The 26,221-nt window shown below is 38.5% G+C and overlaps 1 protein-coding gene across 1 annotated transcript in view; it reads left to right on the forward strand.

The window, feature by feature from the left end:
• LPGAT1 (lysophosphatidylglycerol acyltransferase 1) overlaps nt 1-26,221 on the forward strand; it is a 60,190-nt gene that overhangs the window by 6,468 nt on the left and 27,501 nt on the right. The window contains exons 3-4 of the mRNA XM_021547611.2: nt 20,209-20,327; nt 25,421-25,516. Coding sequence (XP_021403286.2) covers nt 20,209-20,327; nt 25,421-25,516 — 215 coding nt within the window. The remainder of the gene's footprint in view (nt 1-20,208; nt 20,328-25,420; nt 25,517-26,221) is intronic.

The raw sequence follows: 26,221 nt of genomic DNA on the forward strand, positions 1-26,221 counted from the left end.
TTGTTTGTTGCTATTTAAGTACTTTATTCAATTTTTGTTTGTTTGGGGTTTTTTCTTTTTTTTTTCTCTTTTTTTAGAGCAAGTTAATCTCTGGTCCTGTTTCACCTGCTCTGGATAATACAAGAACTATTGCAAGCCTACCAAAGCATAATAAAGATGAAATTATTGATGAGTACGTATACAGAAGGGTGTGATTCTATAATTTTAAGTCCAGCAATGGCTGTGGAATGCTTCTAAATTAGCTCCTTTGATTCACAGCCAAAGGAAAACAAAGTTTTAGGAATTCTGAGTTCCATTCCTCCTTATGGTTGAGTTTGCTATTTTTAGCATGTATTTTTATCCCCCCTAGTTCATCTGGGCCTTGGTTTTTAGCATATCTATTTCACATTAGTCTTCTTCTCCATTACTGAAGGGGTATGACTAAGAATACTTGAGAGATGTGTCTCTGTTCCCTTTAACTTCTGTTCTTTTCCTTGATGGTAGGCTTTTAGGAACCATGTGAAATAATTAAAGGAAAGCTTTTGTCCAGCTCTGATTTGGACAGGCATAATCTTAGAGAGTTAAATACTTCGTCCAAAAATTCTTTGCAGTGAAATTTTTTTTTTGCACTTCAACAGTGTTATCATGTATATTGAGACATGTCAGAGATGATGCCTTTATGTCAAAGATGCATTTATTACTCTCATTTAATGTAACTATTCTAAAGCATGGAAGTTTTAGAGATTTTTAAGAAAGCTGGAGGAAAAAAAAATTGAATGTTTAATGTGGAGAAGACTACTTGTTTTCTCTGAAGTTTTGTTCTGGGAAATGACTTTTTTAGAATGAGGCTCAAACAGATTAACAGAATACATCACTTTCTCTTATTCTGTCATGTGTGTGAGAGGGACAGAAAAGTCTAGCCAAAGGTTAGTTTGGCAGGGTTTTAAGGTGCTGAAAAATGGAAGAGTTGTGCAACCCTAATTAGACAGTGTAGTTAGTAAATCCTTTATGGAATATAATCTTAGTGGTGTAACTCTCCAGGGTGAACTGAGCCAAAGTACAGCTCCAAGATATGTAATCTGCTGGTGTTTGTTGGAGTGGGATGTGAGCTCTGATGCTGAGGCTGACAGGTCAAATGTGACTGGGTAGGCACGGAATTGCCCTGTTCTTACAGCCAGCATGTCTCAGATATTAGTCCAACCTCTTGTGTGTGCACTTACTGGAATAAAGTAATAAGAATAGTAAAAACAATAAGGCTAATATGTTTGCATTCCCAAAAATGTTCCATGACACCAAGTGAGGGAATCTGTGTTTAGTGTTTTTCCTCTCCCCCTACAAAGCATTTCGAGCAGGGAGTGCCTCAGAAGAAAGCCAGTCCCAGCCTTTTAGACTCATCCTTCAGTTTTACTGGCCAAATATTTAATGATGTGATGTGTGGGGATCTGGATCACAGCCAGCTCTGGCCCATGCTAAAACTACCCATCCACCCCTTTTGTTGCTGGGTGACATAGAAGACACAGTTCCTTTTGTGGGTGTGGTGAGAGAAGGTAGGTACAAGCAGCAAAGGGAAAGAGGAAGGAAATGTATCTTTGGGTGGCACCACCAGCTTTAGTGTATTTTTTTAACTACTGCTTGTGGCCTCCATTGAAGAGAGCAGTCCTGTGCAGGATAGGGCTTTAGTATGTGAATGTCACTGGAGTAGATTTCTTCATTGATGTTGCTTAAACTGGAGAAGTGCCTTCTGCCAAATTCTTTTAGAGAAGAAAACTAAGCTTAGGGTGAGAACAAATGACTAGGATAAACTGAAAACTAATTCATAAAGAAATAAAGAGACCAGTAGTTCTGGTGCAGGCTTAGCAGTGGGGTTTCTCTAAAGCTTCGTATGTGTAGTAATTGAATTTGTCAGATACAGAGACAATTGTAGACAACTTCACAAGTACTTAAGCTTCATGAATAGCCAATGCAATACAGAAGTTGTTTGGTGCTGAATAATATAAAGTAATAAACATTTAAGTAAAGTATCAGTTTAGGAAATAGATGAATATAATGGTGGAGAACTTAGGGGAAGTTTTGTCACAGTGAAAAACTATACCTTCTGTTATAAAATATGTAAAGAACAGAATGGAGAATAATACTAAAAAAAATATCAGTGGTTCACCTTCACAGTTCAGTAGTTTTGTCTCAGTTTTAAAGCTATTGAAGAATTAAGACCTCTGTAAGAGGGTCATCAGCCTTGTTAGTGCAGCCTGAAATAAAACCAGAACCATTTCACTCACAGCTGAACTCAAAGTAGAACCAAATTGGACAACTCAGTGATTCTATTTCCTGGGCAGAATAGAAAAGATTCTGTGTAAAGGAGAAGGGCATTTTTAGTGTCTCCATTAAAAGGTAGAACATTGCAAGTCTATGAGAGTTAATAAGACAGCAGTACCTGGAGGTTCTGTTTAATTTTTTTCTTAAACACTTCTAATTATACCTTTTCACAAATGCTTTACCAGATAATGCCAATGATGTTACTTCTTTTGATTCATTCAATATAACTGTAAAACTTCTTGTTTAAATGTTACAGTTCTAAAGGGTAAGGAATTGTCCCTTTTTAAGGAGTTTAATAGTTCATAGCTTAGAGACTCACCTCAGCTTTGTAATTTAAGTAAAGGAGAGGAAAGATTAATAGTTTTATTACTGCTTCTCACTTATGTGGAACTAAAAATAGAAATGGTGTTCTAAGAGCACAGGGCAGAGCTGCTGCTCTTTGGGAGGACATGGGTTCAGGAAAGTTGACTCTTTAGGACAGTGGCATGAGTGCTTGTGGATTTGGGGCATTTTTGGTGGCAAAAGGGAGGACTTTGTCTGACTTCTCTTAAAATTTATTTGGTTTTCTAGCATCCCGTAGTTAGAAGCATGTGGCGTTTCTGTAAAAGTTCATAGTGTCTGTGTTTGCTTGCCAGAACTGGGGGAGAAAAAACCCCATCAATATTAAGAACACATACTTACAGTTAATTTAAGCATCAGTTATGTTTGAGTGTGGTGTTTCAAGTGGGCTATGGAACACCATTTTCATGTAATTTTATTACCTGAGCATTTATTACCTGTGTAACTATGTAACTATGTTTAAGTATAGTTTCCTGATGAGATGAAGCTACTTGTTTAACAGCTATTCTTTCTCTCACCTCTCCCACACTTCTGATTTGCTTCCTTGCAAATCTGTCTGCAGTTGACCAGATGGTTCTGATTTCAGGCATAATTGTGTTCTCATGAGTTTTGTGAAAATTGACAGCTGAGTGGAGGAGAGAGACCCAAGTTTGTGCCTCAGTGGAGGGTGCTGCAGGCAGACTCAGCCATTGTGTGTCTTGTTTGACATCTGCTGCTTGTTCAAACAGTGCATCAGTGATTCAGGGTTTGCTACAGTGCCAGCATATCTTGTCCATCCTGTTGGGGAGAAGGAGGTTAGAGAGTGGGTTTTTGGGAAATCAGCATTTGTTACTTCTGCTTCTGGAGCAACACATGAACCTGGCAGTGGCAGATGGTGCTGGAAGCAGCATCCGTTCCTGTGGGGTTTAGTACACCTTGCTTATCACAGTCTTTTAGATGCAAAAGGCATAAAACTCTTTACTCTTGATATTAGGAGAAAGGCTAACTGCTTAAAGAACTTAATATATTGAGCTTTTAATACCTTCTACTCTGTATTAAACGGAAGTTCATGTAGCCTCCTAAAAAGAGGACTGGGAGGACATCAAACTGACTGAAACTCCATCCTGATTTTGGCTAGGATAGTGTTAATTTTCCTCTTAAAACCACATCAAGCTCTTAAGAAAGAGCAGTAATGCTCAGGTTACTGTAGGCAGGTCAGAGTCAAATTAAAAATCAGTTGTGAATCTGACCCTGGGACATGTAGAAATATGAAGTCAAGACATATTTGGGTATATTTGGGAAAACCAGCGAGAGAGCAATGGTGTGGGTTGTAAGCAGCATGAGTGTCTGTCAAGAAAGGGTTCTATACCACTGTTACATCACTCTTGAAGACATCACATTAAAAGTGTGGCCTCTTGAGTTTTGTACCTGAGCCTGTCCTATTTTGATATGCATAAATATATATAGATGGCCTGGCAAATCTCCAACTCCGATAGCTGCCAGTTTGCTTTCCAAGTGCATTCTTCTTTCTTACTCATTTTATTTCCTGTGGTTGTCTCTGGCATGAAATTCAGTTGTTGTTGCTCCTGTCAACAACATTACTTGGAAATAAATAGGACCATAGCCTGTGTATACATTTATAGAGAATGAAGGACCTGTGAGGTTCAGTTTACATTTATAAAAATGTTTCCAGATGCAGGCATGGTTAATATAAATGCCTGTGAAACCTCCTGCATGGAGTGGATGACATGAAAATGAACAGATGAATATTTTTGTGTTTGGAACTCTTCAGTTTGTATTATCAAACCTAATACAAACACTCGAGATCATTTGATGCCTATCTTGGGCTTCTCAAGTTTGATGTGATTTCTGCAGGCTGGAGGAGCACTTCTGTTCCTCCTCTCTTTCAAAGGGAGAAAATACTGAAACATACCTTTTTCTTTTTTCTTTATTGCTCACCTTCTCTGATTAAACATCCTACTGAACTTTAAAAGCTAAAATGGAGGGCTGAGTTCATGTAACAACTAGGGGTGTCAGTGTAGGTGGGAAAAGGGTTATTTTGGGTGGCTGCTGTGGGAAGGAACCCTAGCAGGTGGCCTCCTCCCTTCTTTTCCAGTCCCATTACCACCCTTTCCTGATTCTTTGCAAGAACTGTGTGGCAAATCCAGCTGTCTGGTCACTAACTGGGTTTGAGTGAAGTATGGAGGATTTGGTTGGGTAGGTAGAATTCAGTGTTTGAATCATACTGACCAAAGCTCTTACTCTGTGAGAATGCTAGACTAATTTTTTTTTCCTAGTTTTCTTTTTTTTTTTTTTTTTTGAAGAAAAAGTAATTTTTAAAACTTATGGCAAGAGTTTCAGGAGTAGAAAAAGCCAAGGCACTAGTAGCCACAGATCATAAGTTGCATTTAAAGTGCTTACAGTGCCCATTGCTCCCCACAGACTTAAGAATAGTCACATAAATCATTTAATTGTAAAGCAGAAGTTTGAGAGTCATCTATCTACTTTCATAAGTAGCACCATTCTATATTTGAAATGGAGAAGCTTATTTCCAGTCTCTGTTGTTCAACACCTTTATGAAACTGCTCTGCACTAAAACAGTTTTTAACTGAAGTACTCTGAAGTCTGTTCTCTTTCTTTTTTTTGTCTCCCAGCATTTTACTGCTGTCATTTTCACCATTTGTTCTAAATCTATTGCAACTTTTTTTTTTATTTGAGATGTAGAATTCTTCTTTAATGTGAGGAGTGAAAAGAGAGAGAAAAAGAGAAGCCTCAATTACTGTTATTGCAGCAGCATATTTCACAATTTGAGCCCGAGTATTTAATTGAAAGGTGCATTCAGTACTGCTCTGTGCATCGAGGATGAAGGATAGGTATTGGAATCATCCACTCAGAATGTTTGAATAAATTTGTTTCCAGAGACTGATCATTTTATGTTAGTAAAAAGTACTGCTGAAGTCCCAAGTAGTGTCTGTTGGCCACAAGTCCGAGGTACTTCTTGCAGTTGTCAGCAGGTGTAAGAGGATTGTTTGTTTTATAATAGTAGCAGGTGCCAGAGAGCTAAACTTCTTGTAAAATTAGGAGCAGTAAACTTTCTGCTGCTCTTTGAGGAGCTAGAATAATATAATGAGAGAGGCTGTTTTTTTCCTGCTAATTGCTTAATTTGTGATAGCCTGACTATGCCATTAAAGGTATTACTTCTGATGTAATGATGGACTTCTGCTTACTGTCAACCTGAAACCTGGCCACACACTTAATTCTTAAAAGTTGCTGAACTGGTATAGGATAACCTGGGGCAAATTTAATAAGAGGTTTTGTTCTCTTGAATTATTTGTTGTGTCATACCAACAAAAGTAATACTTAAGTTCCCAGCTAGAATTGGTATCATACACATTCCAGCATGCTTTTTAAACTTATTGTGGCCTCTTGTTTTAATAATGGAATTTACATAAAGAGAATCATAAAACTAAATATAGGAATTTGCTATTATATTTATTTGCATAATTATCTTCTCATTGGATTATGATTAAATTTGTGGTAACTGAACATCATTTCCCCCAGCCTTTATAAAATCCATTATTTGGAAAAAAATAACCTGGTATCAAGACCAAGGGGCAATGTTTTCATAGTTCTCGTTCATGTTACAACTTCCTTGTTGTAAAGACTGTTACTTTCAGCATGGATGAGAAGTTTTTTAAAGTCCTTGAGACATAATGGTGAAAGGCCTCTCTTGAAATGTTTATCCTTTTTTCTTGCATGTGTGTCCAGTTATTTTTTGATTCTTTGCAGACCTTTCATTTAGAAGTGTTTCCCTCCCTGCTGCAGGTTGAGCATGTCCAGTGCCTGGGTGTGTTCTGTGGGATAAGGCCACGCTGTCCTGCTGGAGCTGGAGGATGGCACAGAGGTGTGTGGGTGGAGAAGAGAGTAATGCTGCAGTTGATTAGCAGCCAGTTGATTAGCAGCCAGTTTTATGGCTTGAGGATATTGATTTTCAGATTATGCTACATCTGCATTCTCAGTGCTCTTGTGATCATTCAGGTGCTCAGTAGCCTTTTTTTTTTTCTGTCCAGACTTGACTAAGTTGAAAGTATTTAAATGGTCAATGTCCTTCAAGTGGAGACAAGCTCCTCAGTTCTGAGGTCACTGTAAGGAGACAACAAATAAATGCACAGAAGGGCCTTTCCCTTTAGGCTATTTAACCAAGGTAATCTAAAAGTAAAGGGTTTTCCTGGCACTACTTTTGTGTGGTGATGATTTGTACTGGACAACGAGCTGGGCTGAAAAACATCAGCTTTATGACAAGACATTATCATGTCTTGTGGTGGTAACTTAGGCAAGAACTGAAGAATAAGAAAAGGTAGCTGCAAGGTGTCAGCTTGTTTTAGGTAAACAGAAGGTAGTGACCAGAGCTGGGATACAGGGGTGGTCTCACCAGACTTAGAATCTTGACTTCCACTAATAGTATTGTTTTCTTAACATGAATCTTCAGTTAGTGATTAAAGCCATGCAGTTTTCTTCCCTGAGGAGGAGAAGTAGATTAAGATCTGTTTTTGTTTGTATTTAATCAATATGACTTATTTAAAGGATATATGAAATACCATGTTTTTCTGAGCCCAGTTGATTTGAACAATGAGAAAATGGATTCCTTGCTTAGTAGTGTAATTAGATTTTTTAAAATGTAACTTATATTTTGAAAAGCACAGTCTTAGTCCTTAACTGTTGTCACTCTGGCAGCTTTTCTTGCTGTGTACCCTCTTGCTGTAACCCTTGCCTGCACCTGGTCCCAGTGGTGCAGTTCAGAGCTAAGCAGTTGAATGCTTGGGGCTGATCAGGCCTTTTCACCGTGCTATTAATTTTTGTTTCCATGTAGGGAGAGATGAATGCAAACTCTCACTTGGAGTTTCAGGCAAGTTGCACATCTTGTGTAAAGAAAAAGCAATGTTTGCTTACTTCCAGTCTGATTGCAGTTTTCTGGTTCCTGTATTTCATAAACCTCAGGGCACTTCAGAGATTTTCATGGGTACCAGAAAACCCTTGATGAATTACCTATTATGTAAATGCACTAGAACAGCTGGGTTTTATCAGTTTCCTGTGAGAAATTGCTTTCTCTCTTCTTGCAACCCAGTGACAGTTTCCTACATTCTGCATGCCTTTTACCTCAAAGAGCCTCTCGTGTAGTGCTCTGAAAAGTTTGTGGTCTCAATTAGTACAGTAACTTAAAACTTTCAGTGAGAAATGTGAATGAGACTTAAAATTAGTGTCTTTTTCTTGCTGGCCACCCTCTCCAGATTTGGCTGAGTTCTTCTGCTGTCCCCAGAAAGACTTGATATAGCATGGCCTTGGGATATTGGAAAATTGCTGCATATGTCATGTCATTGCTGCAGCTGTGTTTTGTGGGAAAAACATCTGAAAAGCTTCAAGATGCCCTGCTTTCCTTCTTATTATATTGGGAGCTTGCAATCTGCTAATCTTAAAAGGAGAGGAACTGGCCATCTCTTTCTGGGCAGGTTCATTGCTCTCTGCTATTAGTTCCTTGTTCTTTAGAGCCCTACTTTTAACTGGGCTTACTGGAGGATCTAGAGTAACTGAGAGCAGAATCTTCTGTATGGTGACTTTTAAAATACCTCAACTCTTTTTCTGGTTGTGTGGTTTTTTTTTGTTTTTTTTTTTTTTTTCCCTAAAGAGTAAACCAGCAATTTTTTCAGAACTTCGTAGTGGTAGAATTTGCTCCTTCTTAAGTAACAATGAAAATTTTTTCCAGTCTTTATCATTATTTGATTTTGAGAACTTCAGCAGTTATCAGTGAATATACTTAAAGTTTCTGTAATATTCTTTCAAGTCTTAGTTATTGCTCCCAGAAGGAACCAGGACTTGATTCTGTCCACTTCAAAAGCAGAAAAATCTAGTGTAGATTGCATCTACCTATTTACCTATCTGTGATAATAGATTATTCTTATCTTTATTTCTTTATAACCATCAGACTCTACTCATGTTTTATTTTCTTCTTGGAACAGCATTACAGATTTTTCCAATTATTTATTTAAAGCCTTGCTTTTGCCTTGCAAATGCATTTTTTTTTCAGCAAGTCTTTCGTCCAGCTTCCCCATTATTTATATTATTCTGGACTACACAGTGCAGACCCTGTTTCTGTCATATAGAGAAGAAAATTTGAACCCAAACAGCATGCACCTCTGCAGAATCAGCTGACCAGTTGAATGGGAGCTGTGGGAGTGCTGTGTTCCTGTACAGTGACTTGCTGATTATTAGTTTTGGCCAGCTTGTTCTAGGCTGCCCAGTTTACATCAGGATCCTCAGAGTGAACAGCTGAGGTTGCAAAGCAGGTGATGTGTGAGCTCTACTTTCTGAGCCACCTTAACAGTGTAGGCAAGTGCAGTACCTTATGAATGAGTCTTTTTGGTGTCACAGGGAGTTTCACATCTGCAAAGACAAGCAGCAGGGTCAAATTAGTAATGCATACCATTGCTAGTGACTCAAAAGGAAACTGTAGTAATGGTATTGTAGTTTTTGGTACTGCCTCTGGGTAATTTCTGCTGTCTAGTAGCTGCTTCTGCAAAGACAGCTCAGGTTATTGCTAGGTTGCAGTGTTTTAGCTGTGGCAGAGGGTGTGCTTTCAGACTGCTCTCTTTGAGAGAAAATTTTTTCTTTGATTTGCTTTTCCCAAACAAATCCAAAGCTCACTAAAAATTAAGCAGCTGTTACCCTGTCCCTGCCTAAATAGTGAATCTATAGTCTCTGTGACGCATAGCTACAAAAATTTTGTACCAAGGATATTTAACTTCCTCTTGTACATCAGCTTACAAAAAAAAGTGGGGAGGATGCAGGTTTTTAGCATGTTCTAAACATGTTCTTTAAAAGAACAAAACTCTACACTTGCTGTGCTTTAGAGACCACAACATGCCTAACACGTTTGTTTCAAAAAGAAATTCACAGCAGTTTTGAGGGTAACCTGGGTGACTCGTACTGGTGATGCTTTTCTTGTTGGGCCAACCAGACTTGCCCAGCAGGTCTTCCAGTGTAGCAAACCACAGTTCTGTAAGGATTCATCCTGGTTCAACTGGTGCTTGCTCTGCCCCATCATGCCTCATCTGATAGCCCTGATTGTGCTGGCTTGCCCCTTCCAGTTTGTTTTTGTTTTTTTCACCAGCTCAGATTGTCCTGTGATGTTGCAGTGACTCTCTTCTGCTTCTCAAAGCAACTTAGGTAACTATTTTAGATAAATATTTTGGCTAAAGATAGTAAGGGAAATAACTGGGGTCTTCCCACTTTACATGTGGAGGGTTTTTGTTTACTTGTTATTACTCCTAAGCTTTGTGTTTGAGTAGGTGTCACTAATTATATCTTGAGTATTACATAATAATTTGAATATCTTGGTGTTCAAGTAACTTAAAGTAGCTCAGTTTCAGTCTCGCTGCTTTCATGTGTTACGTTTGTCATGCAGACAAAACAATCTCAATGGAGGAGTTCACTTTTCCATAATATAGCTAAAGATAAAAATACCTAAATGAAGATGTTCAGATGAAGAGATAACGACTTCCTAGCAGTGAACACAATGGATTATTCTGGCTAAAATGCATTGTTGCCTCCAGCTCTTGGGGTTGGTCCCACTTTTTGTCCCGAGTTTGATGATCCCAGATGAATCATACTCTGCTTCTTTCATATTAAGTTTCGAACTATCTTTCAGATTTATGTCTTTGCTGCAGTTCTGCAGCAGTAAGACAGAAAAACATTGCCAGTTTTTATTTGCAATGTGTGCTTTGTGATTGTAAAGACTGTTCCTTCTCATGCTGCAGGATGAAGTTGAAGGTTTTGTTGTAGCTGTACATATCCACTAAGAGAGAGTTCTGTTAACGCTGTGTTTTTCCTCCTGGTATCAGGCTGTCAGAATTGTTTAGGTTGGAAAGGACTTTTGAGGATCATATAGCTGAACCCCCCACTCAAAGCCAGGTCAGTTGCTCAGGTTCGTGTCCTGTGAGGGTTTACACAGCTCCAAGGATGGACATTTTGCAACCTCATTGTGCAACAATGGAAGCATACTGCAGCAGAAATGTTTTGGTGGTTTGATTGTTGGGGGTGGGGGGGAGGTTTGCCTTGTGTTGAAGTGGGGTATCCTTTATTTTTTTTTTATTTGTCCCTATTACGTCTCAACCTGTCACTGGACACTGCAGGGAAGATTCTGGCTAAGTCATCTTTACACTTCTCTCTGGGCCTCTATCAGGTACTGACACATGAGTACAACTTTCCCTCTGAAGCATTTTGTTCTTCAGGCTGAACAGTCCCAGCTCCCTCAGCCTCTCCTCCTATGAAAGATGCTCTGGTCCCTTCATCATCTCAGTGGCTCTTTGTTGTGGTTTAACCCTAGCCACCCCCCAAACCCCACACAGCTGCTGGGTCAGTCCCCTGCTAGCAGGATCTGCAGAGAATTGAAAGCAAAAGTGAGAAAACCCATGGGTTGAAGCAAAGGCAGTTTAATAGGGAAAGAAAAAGCTGGGCACACAAGCAAAGCAAAACAAGGAAGTCTTTCTCCAGTTCCCCATGGCAGGCAGGTGTTTGTTCAGCCATCCCTGGGAAAGCAGAACTCCACCACACAGGTGTTTGCTTGGGAAGACAAGCACCAAACATCATTCCAAACATCCTGCTTCTTCCCTCTTCCCCCCACTTCATATACTGAGCATGAAGTCATATGGTATTTTCTGACTTGAATCCAGGAGGGAACAAGTTCCCCACTCATGCAGCAGATTGGGATTTTTTATAAGATAACAGTAGTTTTTAAGGGAAAATAAAGACAAAAGCACCATAACACTTTTATTCCAGTCAGTGTTTGCCAAGTCAGACCCTTTCAGCTCTGTTCCTGCTTGCTTAGTGGCATAACAGTAGTGATGGGTAAAGTACTGTAGCAACTTGCTGGGTTCAAGTTTTTAAAAATACAGTGCCTCAGCCAACTGCCATTTGCTTGAAAGGATGATAAGGGTAACAGTAGTAGGAAACTTTGTATTTGTAGCATATTTTCCTTACCCAGCAGCACTGGTATGTTTTTTCACCAGAGAAAACCAGCGTTCTTTCCTCCTTTCTTGCTCCTCTGTAGTACCTAACCTTTTGCAAAAAAGCTTGCTGGGAATGTTCTAGTGGTATTGTATTCCAGAATCTCTGCTTTCAAAGCAGTCTTTCATAAAGTAGTCTTACAGATACAGGTTTCTTTGATATATATTTTGAGATATGTTTTGCATTGTAACCATACTTAAATTACTGTAGTTTCAATATACAGTACACTGAAAAGGATTTTGAACATACCAACTTAAGGTAGTCCAACATCAAATTTGCCTCTTGTTAAAAGTAGACATCGGTGTCAGGGGTGAAACTCTGAAATTTTGACTCTTGCATTTTAAAACAACAAAAAAGTATTACGTGGATTCAGTATTTAAAGTCATGTGCATAATTGGTGAGAATCCTTTTTCACTTGCAAAAATTACTCCTTTGGATAAAGAGACCAACATACAGGACCCACAGCCTTGCCTGACAACAGGTGCAAGTGCTGACCTCTGTGATGGGAGGTAGTTTGTGGTGTTTCCATTATTGCCTCTGACCTTGGACTTGAATCAGAAAGTGCAGAATGGAAAAAAAAATTGTATGTCTTGATTGTCTCTTAAAATTTTCAAATCCATACTCTCTCTTTAAGGAGGAATAAAACATCTCTGGACCAAAATTCCATCAGATATTTTTTTCATACAATAGGTCAATGATTGTCAAATGAGGTTTCTTTTCATTGTGCAGTCTAAGTAAGCTGCAAATCTTGTCTTTGCACTATGTAACAACTTAGCCGAGATCCTTCTATTCAGAACCTCTTTGATATTTGTTTTATGAAAATATGATTCTTTGCTTCTCTCACTTACTGCATTACAACTTTTTGGTCATCCCCAGTGTTTAGAGGCTCTTGACCAGGAAAAGGCAAAAGTTCATCTTTAGCTTAGATTCTTTTTTTTGGTTTATGATAATCTTAAAGATATTCAGGTAAACTTATGTTGGAAAGAGACGTTTTTGAACATAGGTTGACGTTATTTCTTTCCACACTGTAACTGGGAATGACCAAAATGGTACAGGATGTCAGCTTTGCACATAAACTGAAGTGGTGGCAATTAATCTGAACTTTATTTACTCTTGGCTCAGGTTCACCTGCCTTTTTAGAACCTTGGTGACAGTGTCTTTCTAACTAGGTAATTTTTTGTGTGCATACTTTAGAATTTGTCAGGATAATTTTCAACTTTTAGGCCTGATCATTTGATTACAGTATCCCTTAGTAACCTTTACTTGTGCTGGTTTTTTATTTTGAAGTATTCTTTAATGGTGAGAAAAACTCGCTAGACTACCCTACTGTTTCGCTTCTAGACTTCAAACAAACTATTTTTTTCTCCTGGCAGTTATACCATCTCCAGTATGTAAGGTATTAAAGCTTTAGGATATTAGTTCATGGAAGCACTGATGTTCTTCTGGGTGGTTAATGTGTTTTATCTGTCACTGGGGAGGAATGTGCTGTTCAGCTCGCTCCTTCTGTGAGTGCTCTGACTCATGAGCGCGAGGTGCTTCAAAAGGATTTCAGCACTCCATCTCCTTCTTCAGTCTTGCAGTTGATTTTCTAAGAATAGAAGCAGCAAAACAGACAGCGGTGTTCCTTCTCAGCTGCTACAGTTCATTATGACTGTAGTCATGAGAGCTGACATCAGTCTTTACATCTCACAGTTCCCGTTTACCTGTGTGGCTGCAAATACTGTGACTTGTACTACTCCTTGGGAGCAGGAACCACCATCCAGAGCTAGGCTTCCAATTTGGATGATCACAACTATGAGATGTGGGACTTGGATGCCTCTACATTTCAAGCAGTGTTGTGGGAGCAGCGTGAAATAACTGAGACCTCCAGAAAATGTGGAGGGTATGTTCACTGCAAGACATGTTCTTGTAATACTTAAGATATATTGTAACTCTTCCTTAAATATCTGCTGTGGTCATAGCTTGTGTATTTTGACAGTATCTTTTAATTTTAAAAGTTTTCTCCTCATATAAACTGCTTGCTTAATACAACTGCAAAATACTGAAACTCTTGAAATGGTATTGCCAGTACTTGATTCAGTGGAAGAAGTTTGCTTCCTTGAAGGTGAGCTAAGGTTTTGCTGATTATTGATTCTCATTCACATATGGGTAAAAGGAGCCCTCTCTTCAGCCACAAACATCATCTCTTGTGCCAGTGAATGATAGAACTCCAGTAAACTGTACCCATGAGGTCTTGAACGTGCACTCCAGGAAAATTAAGTCAGTCTTCAAAAGCAGTCATTCCTAGAGCCTATTTCCAAAAGGAACTGCTTTGCTTTAGGGAAAACATGGTTCTTGGGTTGGTTGCAAAGGTTAGAAAGGTTGGTTAGAGCCAGGGCATCTCTCTTGTAATTATCTCTTGTTTTTAACACTTGTGTCTCTTGGTTAATTGAAGTAAGAGGGTGGGTTGATTTAGGGAATAAATACTGTGACTACTAAAGTGTTCTTGTTCACAAAACAGATCTGACTTTAAACTGCAGGAGGAGGGAACAGAAGCTAAGAAGAACTGAAAGCAAAAAGAAATTTATGTTGTTTCATACATAAATACATGAAGTGTAGAGGTGTGCAAAATGGTTGGTCGCAATAAAACAAATATGGTGACTGGGACATCTTAAACCCAGCCTTGGTTTATGTTGTAGGAATAACCTGCCTTTATTTGCAGCCTTCCCTTCCCCAACTGCTGTTCCTGCTCTGAATTTTATATTTCAACTGTTTTTCTTGGTTGAAATAAAGAGGAAAATTGTCAGTGCAATCAGTTTATCATCATAAAATTCTGAATCAAGTTATCTGTAAAGGATACTCTTTTTGTTAGCAAAATCTGGTTTGAAATTGCATGTTTACAACCTAAAGATACGGATATTGTGGTAGCCTTGAAATCAACAATACTTCTGTTAGAAAGCGTACATTCTTTAATAGAAGGAGGACAGTATATGAGGTGAAGCCATGTTTAATGAGATATGATATTGTATGTATGTTCATTTCCTCCTTTTCTGTGCTGTTTATTTCTTCATCTGTACCTCTTGTGTGTTATTAAAAACAAGATACGAAATCTTCCTTCGCAGTAGGAATTTTGGAAGGAATGGGTGGGATAAGAAGAGCATATTTCTGTTTCAAATAGTATATGTCTGGTTTTATGTAGGTGTTTTAAAATATATTCTGACCCTAAAATACATGCTTAATAAGTGTAAAAGACTAATTGTACAATAATTAGCTTAGTCCATTTTTTGTTTTCCTGTTTTTCAGTGTAGACAACCAGTTCTCAGAGATAAATACCTTAACCTTTTTGTGAAGGGCAAAAAACATCTAAGTAGTATTTAACCTTTGGCATCACTTCTGGGATTTCATAATGCCAGCTATCAAAGAATCCCATCTATTAAGGAGAGATAAATGAGTTGAACAACTGTACATGCACAGTTGAAACATGCTTTGACGAGTCATTTGTGAATAATAGTAAAGCAGGATTGCAACTTGCCAGACACAAATGCTTGACTAAGAGGGGAAATGTTTAAAACATAGAAACCTGGTTGTCAGGCATTAGTCACTGCTGAATACATAACAATAACATTCTTTCTGCTAGGTAGCAAGGTGGCTTTTGAGAAAGGCTGCTCCTCAGTAATGCTGTTTATTTGTAGCTGAAGGTTTCCAAGCAATCGACTAAAGGCGGTTCTGTTCAGTTCTAAGAGTTGCCAGTCTGCAGCTTCTTAAAACAAGTTTGCATGAGGTCTTGTAAAATGGATGCAAGTGATCAGAAGGAAAAATAACCTAAGGATGGGTGCAAAAAGGCAGTGCCCTGTACCTGAGGAGGAATAACTTTGTGCACCAGCAGCACAGTCTGGGAGCTGACCTGCTGGAAAGCATCTCTGCTGAAAAATGACCTGGAGGTCCTGGTGGACAGCAAGCTGTCCTGGAGCCAGCAGCACCTTGAGCAAGAAAGCGAGCGGTGTCCTGGGGTGCATTAGGAAGAACATTGCCAGCAGGTGGTGGCCCTGCCCCTCAGCTCTGCTCTAGTGAGGCCACATCTGGAGTGCTGTGTACAGTTCTGGGCTCCTCAGTACAGGAGAGACATGGAGCTACTGGAGCTGGTCCTGTGAAAGTCTACAAAATGATGCAAGGACTGGAGCATCTCTCTTAGGAGGAAAAGATGAGAGGTGACAGAGGGGATGTCATCAGTCCTCTTAGGTATCTGAAGGGAGATGTCAGAGGATGGACCAGGCTCTGCTCTGTGGTGCCGGGCAATAGGACAAGCAGCAGCAGGAAGAAACTGATGCACAGAAATTTACATCTGAATATGAGGAAGAATTTCTTTACTGTGCAGTGACAACCTATGGAACAGGTTGTCCAGAGAGGTTGTGGAGAGTCTCCCTCACAGGAGATAGTCAAGAACTGTGTGGATGCAATCCTGTGCCATGTTCTCTGGGATGACCCTGCTTGAGCAGGGAGGTTGGACTGTGTCAGTCACTGTGGCTCCTTCCAGCCTTACCCATTCTGTCACTATGTGGAAGTTCTTAACTTCTCCCAGTTTCTAGAGAAAGTTGTGAATATTGTGTGGACTCAAGTCTAAATAGCAAATAAAGTGGATATCCAAATCAGTTATGTGTTTACATATATTGTAACTTTTAGGTGATTTGTGTTTCAATAGTTGTGATTAGAATGCTTAAGGTGACTTCCCTGACCTTGCCATAAAATATCAGAGTTTAAAACTCAGTGCCTTTTGAAATAATAAATTAGGACTTAAGTTGTCTCGAGGCCCTATGCCAATTCTTAGGGCACACACTGTAGTAAAAATACTGACTATAACAAAGAAGAGATGATAAAAACTTCAGAGCACTTTTTAAGTTTTAAAATGCAGTATGCAGAATAAAGTTGTTCATAATAATGTCTGGGCAGTTGTACAAATCAGTAGACTGCCATTCTTGCAGGTATATTGAAAACTATAAAATAAATCTAGTGAATGTCTAGTTAGGTTAGTAGTCCTTTGCTCAGCCTAGTGACACACTGTAATTGAAGTGCTTGAATATTTATTCATAGCGTCACTTGCATACAGACAGTTACATTAAGAACATGATTACAAAGTAGCCATGTGTACTGAGAACTCACAGTAGCTAGTAATAGTTCAGTAAAAATTTGGAAAAAAAAATTATTACTTATGTGCTCTTCTTTAAGCTCTATAAGGATTAGCTCATAAAAAGCTAAGTCTGCACCTCATGAGATGAAATATTTTCTTAATGTTCTACATTTTGGACTTCTTTTTATGAGAGAAGGGTAAATATTTCTGTCCTGAGGCTCATGTAATTGCAAGTAGACTTGTCTTTATCCTTTCCTGGTGAAGCCTTTAGCACAATAACCTGAAGTCAGAAGTGAAGTCTTTCTTTAAGCTAAATCACTTCTGTCTTGCCACATTAAAATGATTTCTTGCTCTTTCCTCACTTTATGTTATTTTACTATGGTAAACTGCATTTGCAGAAATCGAACTGTTGTCAGGCTGCTGACACAGAACGCTGTCTTTAAAAAATGTGCTCTGGAAATAGAAGCTGTGGAGGAAAGTTTGCTGGATCTCATGCCCCCGAATGACAAATATTTGTCTTTGGGCTGTTTTTTTGTCTTCTTACAGTGGAGCAAAGCAATGTTGTTGGTTCTGCTGCCATGCAGCTGAGGTTTTGATTTCAATGTTTCCAACTGCAGTAGAGGAATGTAATAGTGCAAGTATTTCTTAAAGCAAAAGTGAACTTAAAATTCTAGTGACTTGAGGGTTTGGTTTTTTCTTTAAAAAACTGTAGTAATGGCAGTGGTTTTTCTGCACACTTTTGTGGTTTGCTGTTCTCTTTTCAATCCAGAAATGCTCTGTGAAGGACTTACACAAAGTGATTCTATTCTGTTTGATAATCAGGTCAATCAATTGACCATAAAGCATTGTTAAGCACAAGAGATGTGATTGCCTGAGGAGGAAGAAGCTAGAGGAAGGCCAGCTGGTACACTGGGATTTAATAACCCACTGCAGGAGCTGAGCTGTTAGCCTGGCTGGTTGATAGGTGTTATTAGTGGAGTAAATTAGTTGAAGAATTAAATCAAACTTCATTTTTCTTCACCTTGTATTTGCAGTGGGATCACAGAGTTCACCTTTTTTGTACTTCTTAGCTGAAACTTCTTAGTGCATTGTGCTTTGCTTGTTTCTTTTATACCCTCTCGTGTTTAACAACAGTAGGTAAAATAGGTAATGAGAGCAGTTTTTTTCCCTTGTATTTCTTTAACTGGGCCTATCTGAAAACTTCAAAGTCACCTATTAGTCTTCACCTAGCATATTAAAAGTGTACTTTTTAATAGCAAGTTAAGCTTCATAAGTTCTCCTCTTTAGTTGTTTTCAAGTGTATGCTGCTTCTCATGGCTTCTATTTTTCAGTCATGACCTTCATTTTAATCAATTGCAAAGTTAGATCCCCAAATCATTTTTAAAAAGCTTAATTTTAAATTTTACACAGTTTAAGTTATTAGCATTAAATTTCTATGTTCCAGAAATGTTCTGTCTATGTTCTATCTGTAGTCAAGAGATGCATTCATTTTCTCTGAGTGATCTAGAAATAAAGTAGTTTTATTTGGAAACAATTAGCTGCTTGTGAGAAATGTGATTTTGTAGATACTGCTTACTTTTTATTACTTTTAGAAAGCCACAGTTCAGTAGGACAACTGCATATTGGCTGCTTAATAGAAACACTGAAGTAATAATTTCTAAGTTGGTATGTGGTTGATTCATTTCCCTTTAAAACAATTCTCATTTCATCTTGGTTTCTTGCTCGGTGGGATGCTGCCATAGTGAGATATGTGAAGTACTTGATAAGGAAGGTGTGTGTCAACTATGACCACCATGGCCAAGCGTTTTCCAGTGTTCATGGGGTGAGAGGGGACATCACAGGGAATTTGCACATAGTGAGGAGGAGGGATAAAGGGACTCTTCCAAGTTGATGGTGAGAAAAATAAGGAAAGATCTGTGCTTAGCTTTCCCAGGGAAAGGAAAGGACATTGAACATTATGGAGTGAATAGTCCTCTTCACCCTCATATCTCTAGTCTGATTTTATCTACTTGTGACCAAATACACAATTTTATTTTTTTATTTTGTGTTCTCTCAATTCAGTACTAATTTTGTAGCTGTTAGAAAGTAATAAAGTGGCAAATTTCAAAAGTGTGATGTTAAGTCATTTCTTCAAGGACAGGGAAGCTATGCATGGATTATTGCTTCTTGTCTTCAGTGCGTAGCCTATTACCTTTGCATCAGTTAAACCATCTCTTACAAGACAGTAATTAGCCTGTGCTGAGAGTTTTTCACTGCCTGAAAAACTTCTAATAGTACAAAAGAGTGCAGGTGAAATATTCCCTTTGTTGTCAGAACTGAAAATAATAGCCAGTATGTACCACTTAAGATATGGAACAAAGACAGAAAAAGTTACATCCTACATGCATGGGCAATACATCTTATTTTTCTTTTGGAGCTTCACAGAGCTCCTCTGCCTGTCTCCATCCTTTCCCTTTATCCTGCACTGCAGTGTCCATCCCTCTCACTGAAGAAAGAGAGACCCTACTCACTTGTCTCTCTGCCCCAATAGCAGCATTAGACACAGTCAGTCTATCTGATTCAGAGTGACTCTGGTCTTTAGTTTACAGCATGCATTTGCTAGTTTCCCATCCTGTGTTCTTTGGGAGGCAGTCTTCTCTTTCTCCACTTAGTTACTTCATGATGATGGAACTATCAATTATAACCCCTCTTCCTTATCTCAGCGTGGTTTTGATAGTCAGTGTAAATGTTGGATGATAATCAACTGTATCTTCCCTCTGACATCATTGTTGCCACTCGAGCATCTGGTCTCTGGTCTATAAAGTATTAACTAATACATTCTGTCATCCGAGCAGCATTTTCTGAACCCACTTCCTTGCCTTTAGCTAACTTGATTAGATTAGAATGAATGAGTTTGTTTAACACAGCATTTTAAGCCTAATGATCCAAATACAGATTTTTTGTTTTGCTTTTATTGGAGTAGAGTAGTATTAGTGAGTATAGAAATGAAAAAAACTTGCTAAGTTTAAAAAAACAAACAAGCCCAGCCAGCAAAACCCACAATTGACAATATAATTTTCTTTTTAATCTAATGAGGTGAGATAGATGAATACAAAAGCTGGGTCAAAAAGCTTATGTAATTTTCAGACCCTAAATATAGAATGGTGTAATGACACAAAAAGATCAATCTCTGTGCACATGTTCTGGTAGAGTATTTTTGTTTTGTTCTTATTCTGCGCATGCAGTTTCAAACTAAGCTTGGATACCCCCTGCTTGGAAAAACAGTCCTGCTAACATTCCTGCCTTATGCTATGTGCCAATATAAATTGACATGTAGCATGTAGGTTTCTTTATAATTGTAGTCTGGGTGTGGAGTAGTTTTGTTTGTTGATAGAAAAATTTCCATGTTCTCATTGTTAAATTTACCTTTTTTTTTTTTTTTTTTTTTTTAATAGTAGTGGAATGGGGTGATGATGTTAAAGCAGTGTCAGAAGATGAAGCCATGGTGCTGGTGAACCACCAAGCGACGGGTGACGTCTGCACTCTGATGATGTGCCTTCAGGATAAAGGCACGGTAGGCTACATCCGGGGTGGGGTGGCTGCTGTGTGTGCTGTGTTCCCTGGGGACTGCTCGTGTCCCTGCGTGGCCCTAACGGCTCACTTTGGGGTGTTAACCCATCTCAGTAGGGAACTTTTAGTTTGGATTTGGTGCAGTGTGACAGGCTTGGAGCAGGTATAGACCCTGAATGGTGTCTTTGGAGAAGGTCAGATGTGAGCTGAGTCACTGCATCCAGTCGAGGTTAATGCAGAGGGAAGCAGATCTCACAAGTAACCATGGACTTGACTTTTTCCTTTCACCTGATGCCTTTGTGCAGCTCAAGCCAAATTTGCTCAGACCAGCACAGGTCTAGCTTCTTGGTTGTGACTTTATTCCAGCATGGAATTTTTCTCAAAGCTAGAGCAAACTGTCTATTGGATTTTGGTGGGATGCGCATATGCCAAAGTTAAGCTACCTAGCCAAGGTCAAAATTGCTTGAGATCTTATTTCACAAGCCCATAAGGATTTCTTGGTGAGATGTGTAACTAATGTTAATTATTCCATGCATTGCTGTTCAGAAGATTCATATCTAAGGTGTGGAAACCAGAGTATAGGATCTAAAAAGGAGATCAGATATCTGTACAGATCAGGAAGAAGGGCATGTGTGCATGATTAGGCTACAGAGGGTAGGAGGTGTACCTGTCAAGATGAAAAAATGCATCAGCTGTATCTGTCTTAGTGTTGTCTTCTTTCTTGAAGTGTCTTAATGTTATTTCCTTCATCATACTCTGAAGAAACGATAACTGATTTTTGTTGCATCTGCACAATTTGTACCTGGCACTGTTTTTCTTAGTGCAAATTAATATAGTTACAGGTATGCTTACGTGTATCAGTGATTTACCATCTTTTCATGGTAAATCACTGATAAAGCTATGCTTAGCCGTAACTGTTTAACTGTTTTAGAAAGTTTTCCAGATCTTACTTATGACAGCAAAGCTTATTTTAAAAAAAACAAACAAACACAAACAAAATAAAACCCAACACCTTTTAAACAACCGCACCTCACAAAATATGAAAATACTAATCAAGATGGAGCAGAGACTTCCCTTTCCCTTTCCCTTTTCCCTTTTCCCTTTCCCTTTCCCTCTAGAGCAGGCTATTGTAAAAGTACTTTTGATTACTGTCATTTCTTTTGAAATTGAGGGATTTTGGTATATATGGTATTCTGTGCTCTATGAAAATGAGTAGAATGACAGAATAAGCTCTTTAATCTCCCTCATCAAGATTGTACATAGGCCAATCTTGTGGTAAAGATATGACTGTGAGGGTGTAGTCCTGATGATATATATGGCATATGATCTTAACCACTAGTTTATAGATATAAATCTAAGTCATGTTTATCCCATTTGACCCCATAGCTTAAACATGAAATGTTTAAGTCAAGACAGAGTAAGTTTCAGTGAATGTAAGAGATACTAAAAATTAAGGAAAGCATTGAGATCACAAATAATCTTCACCATGGAAGTTATTAGGTTTGCATGCTTTTGGAAAAGCAGAAAATCCCTAAAATCATTGCCTTTTCCCTTAAGTAGTTGCAGTCATTGCTCTTGGAATGTGCATGTCCAGAGCTTAGTATGGCTTTGATGTCTTCAGCTAATAAAGAAATAAAACAATACGAGCTTCAATATATGCTTAAAATATAGCATGAGTAGTACAAGTAGCTGAAAATAATGAGAAAAATCAGGGTATTTTATCTTTGCTAGAACTTGCTGGATCAGGTGCTTTTAAATAGCATGATTTGTATTTCTAAAAAGAATTGTCTTTACTTAGTGTGACTGTGAAAGTACTGGAGGAAAAAGAATAAACCTACCTGTCCAGAAACAATCATTGTACCGTATGCAAATGTTTAAATTAGTCAGGTTTCCTTAAATCCAGTTTAAACTTAACATGAATTCCTTCACAAGCTTGATACTCATCTATCAGCAAGATTATAATTTTCAAGATTTTTTTTTTTGTTTAGGAGACTTAAGCTTGTGCCAGTCCAGAACTTCTTTTGCTTGCTTTTACCAGCCAGTACAGACCAAAACCAGATGTAATCTGCAAGCACATAGAGTTTAATGCTGCTTAAAAAAAAAAAATGTTTGTGTAAGACCTCAGAAGTGTTGAATTTAAAGTTCTGGATTTTTCTATGTAGTGAGGCAAACTCATGAGACAGTCTTGTAACTTGGCAGTGTTTCCTGAGAGTGGGGTCAGGAGCCATGATGGTATTTTTTTTCTAATATTTTATAAATCCTCATATGCCAATGAGAATGTAGCCTGTTCTAAGGCAATTTAATCTCACAAAGCAGTAAGATAAAATACATGTGCTGAGATATTTCTGTTATTTAGATTCACTTACATGAATAATAAAAATAAAATCTCTCATTAGAGAAGTGAAACTTTAGCTAAAAATTAGAATTTTAGTGGAAGGACTGGATTGGCATTGTTTGATTAATACATGATGCCATAATATAAGCCAGACAGCAAAGTTTCAGGTGAACCAGAAGGGATCTAATTACTTTTAGTAAAGTTTGAGAAATTGTTCCAATTTCTTTGTGAAAGTAAGAGTTAAAAAAAATCACTAAGTAAGTTGTGGTCTCATAAATATTGAAGGTTGTGTTTAACAAAAAGAAGTAGGTTAAAGTGCTGCTATTGCTGCTTTCTGACATGACTAGGACTGATAAATGTGTGGGGGGGGGGGGGGTTCTGATTTGTAACAGAAAGTAGTGCCAGGAAGGGTGCAATGGGGACAAATCTGCAGCGTGCAGATCTCAAGTCGTACTTTCTCAGTTTCATTGTTAACTTACAGGTGCTTAAAGATGAAAGCCAGTCTGTCCAGGTTGCTTTGTTATGAAATCTGTGTAGACTCAAGTGAAAGTGGGCCTGTGAATAGAAGGCACCTAGGTTTTTTTAATATAGTTGGTAAAAGTTTTTTCTAGCTTCTGAACTTGCTTAACCATAAAGGAAAAAGGAGCTGAAGGGACATCCAGAAGTTCTTTAAGCCATTGACAACTATTAATTTGTGTTCAGAATACTTCTAAATGTCTTTGTTTAAACCTCCTTGAAATGAAAGTGATAAGAGGCTCATCTCATAAGTGCTGTTTTATTCCTGAGGATAGTAAATAGAGGAGTCACTACATAAAGAGTTACCCACAAAATTTTGCAGTGCCCTCTCTTCTGCCCTTGCTAGCAGAATAAAATAAAATATCCATTCATCTCATTTGCCTTTTGACTGCAGGCAAGATAAGTGTGTCCTATTCTTTGAGCTGCTTTTTGATTTGGTACGTTATTAAGGGTATATATTAATTTATACATAAAAATACTTTGTACTTCTTACCATTGCCTAGGCTTGCAGGCAGATTTATGATCATTGTCTCTGAAGTTTGTCTCTTTGTAGCCCACGCACAGCAGACTGTGTCTCAGTTGTAATCTGCGTGTCACAGTCATCTTTGACAAAATCTCATCACTCCTCAGAAAGACTAGGGAAGCTCAGGGATGCTAGTTAGAAGCCCTAAAACGAGGTGAGATGGACTTCAGACTTTGAAGAGTAGTGATCAACTTGCAGGATAAATCTGCCATTTTCTAGAGAAAAAGACAGCATCAAGTAGTATGGTAGGGGAGAAGCAGCAGCACTGCTGGGCAAGAGTTCCTCATCCAGGATTGCCATGGAACATCTGGGACCAGTGTTGACTCCTCAAACGACACATTTTCTTTCCAGCAAAGCAGAGTATTAAGCTTGCTTATCTCCTCCAATAAAATAGATTGTGTTGGTTTAATTTCTGCTTGATACAATAGAACAACAGTTGTCAAAATGCCAAAGCAGTAGATGAACACTGGCAGGCCTGAGTACTGCTGCAGGCTAGATCATCATTAGTGAAATTTTGGTGGTGTTTTTATCAAAGGCTGTGGTTCCCTCCACCAGCCTGTCACCTTTGGTTGATGCATGAGCTTATTGTAGTGCCTTGATGAGCAGTAACACCTCTGATGATGCTTTTTTTAACTCTTGTCCTTAGGGCACACCTTTTCTTTCTGTTTTTTTTTTTCCATAAAGCTTTTTAGTTTATGGGAAGAATGTTAAAGTCTGCAGAGAAGAAATTGGATTTAAGATCCTCACTTTAATTCAACACAGGCCTGGAGATAGCTGTAGGATAAACAATTTCCCAATATTAGTCTCAAGTAAGGCATTGGATCTAGGGACTAATTTATCTTTTGTCAATCACAAATACATAGGGTGCCTTTGGTCCTTCAGATGTGTAGCAACGAGTAAGGAATACCACTGGCAGACAGAAAGGGATACTAGCATGTTATCTTTGTTTCTTAGGCTGCTTTCTTTTGTGTTTGCCTCAAAGTGCGTATGACAGATGCAAAGCAGAAGGTGTTTGAATGATCATCTGACCACCAGAGAAATGTCACAGTCCTTCATATTCTTTGTTGATAGTGGTAAATGGAAGAGTACTGGCTTACATGACTTCAGGTTCACTGAACTTGGGTCAGTCATGATGTGGCCACATAACACAGGGAAGAGAAAAGGCAGCCTGGCCTATGATAGGGAACATCTAAGAGACATTGGATTTTCCAGTTTTGGAGAACCACTTCCTACCCCTCTCCAAAACTACATGTAGGAGAGATAGAGGGAAAAAGACCTTGTGAGAAAAGAAGCTTTTTCCTTCTGTTGTTTACTTTGTTGCGAGTAGTTCTCTATTTTAAATCTCAAAGGACTGAACAGGTAAAGTAGCTGCCTTCACTGTCCTGTAAGAAGTGATGGTCAAGTGAATCTATTGGCTCAGCCTCTGGTTTTGCCTTCCCACTGTGCTGCTTGACTGGGACAAGTCAAACTGGCTGCTGTGCCATGGCTAATATTGTAGACCTGTATATTACATAACAAAAAAGCAGCTATTTAATCCTACTCTTGAGGGAGAAGCACAGTACCTGTCCTGCTTTATATTTTGGGCATAAAGGACCTTATTCTGTTTATTTGCTAGTTTTATTGCTGATGTAAGAGTGACAAGAATGTGACCAGTATATACATAATTCATTAATCTCTGCACTTGATAATTCAGTCCTTTTTAAAATTTTTTTTTACTTTTCAGGTTGTCCGTCAGATGATGTGGCTGATGGACCATATTTTTAAGTATACAAACTTTGGCATTGTGTCTCTAATCCATGGAGACTTCTTTATAAGACAGGTAAATGGAAACACATAATACTGCTTTGATTTATCTTTATATTTGGAGCATTGCGGTGTTACAGGACTTACTTTCCACTTCCTCATTGGTTTGCATGATGAAATAGCTGTGCTGTACAGTGTATATTTGAGGAGGTATTTGTTCTGAAGCTACTTTATTTTCCATTTTATTTTTATTACTTGCATGGACACAAATGATGGTGGAATCCAGTTGTGACGGGAGCCTATTATGAGAGAGGTGTACAAGCAAAATACATGGGCAGTCCTTTTTGTCTCTGTTTCTGAGCACACCTCTCATCTTTCCTTAGTGACCTTGAAGCCATGTAGAGAGTATGGTTAGGTCATTCTTCTGGCTGCAGAGTTTCAAATTAGGAAAGGCAGAACTATCCCTTTTGATGGTGACATAGTAGTGGATCAATTTAAGGTGATGATGGACCTGTGTAAGTAGTAATTAATCGATTCTTGAAGGTTAGTTACTATTTGAGCATTAGGAAAGAATGTCTGTTGAGCTCAGCATCTCAAATATTAGTGAGTGAGACCCTCGGATTATTTCATACAGTTTGGGGTAGGATTTTTTGTTGTTTGGTGGCTGTTGGTCAAACTGCATTCTCAAAGTAGAAACTCATGGAAAGCATGAACCTGTTGCCAGTTACATGAACTGCAATATCCATCATACATGTTTCTTTCCTCTTTTTATTCATTTGTC

This window comes from Lonchura striata, chromosome 3 (genome assembly GCF_046129695.1).
Source record: "Lonchura striata isolate bLonStr1 chromosome 3, bLonStr1.mat, whole genome shotgun sequence".
NCBI classification, from domain to species: domain Eukaryota; kingdom Metazoa; phylum Chordata; class Aves; order Passeriformes; family Estrildidae; genus Lonchura; species Lonchura striata.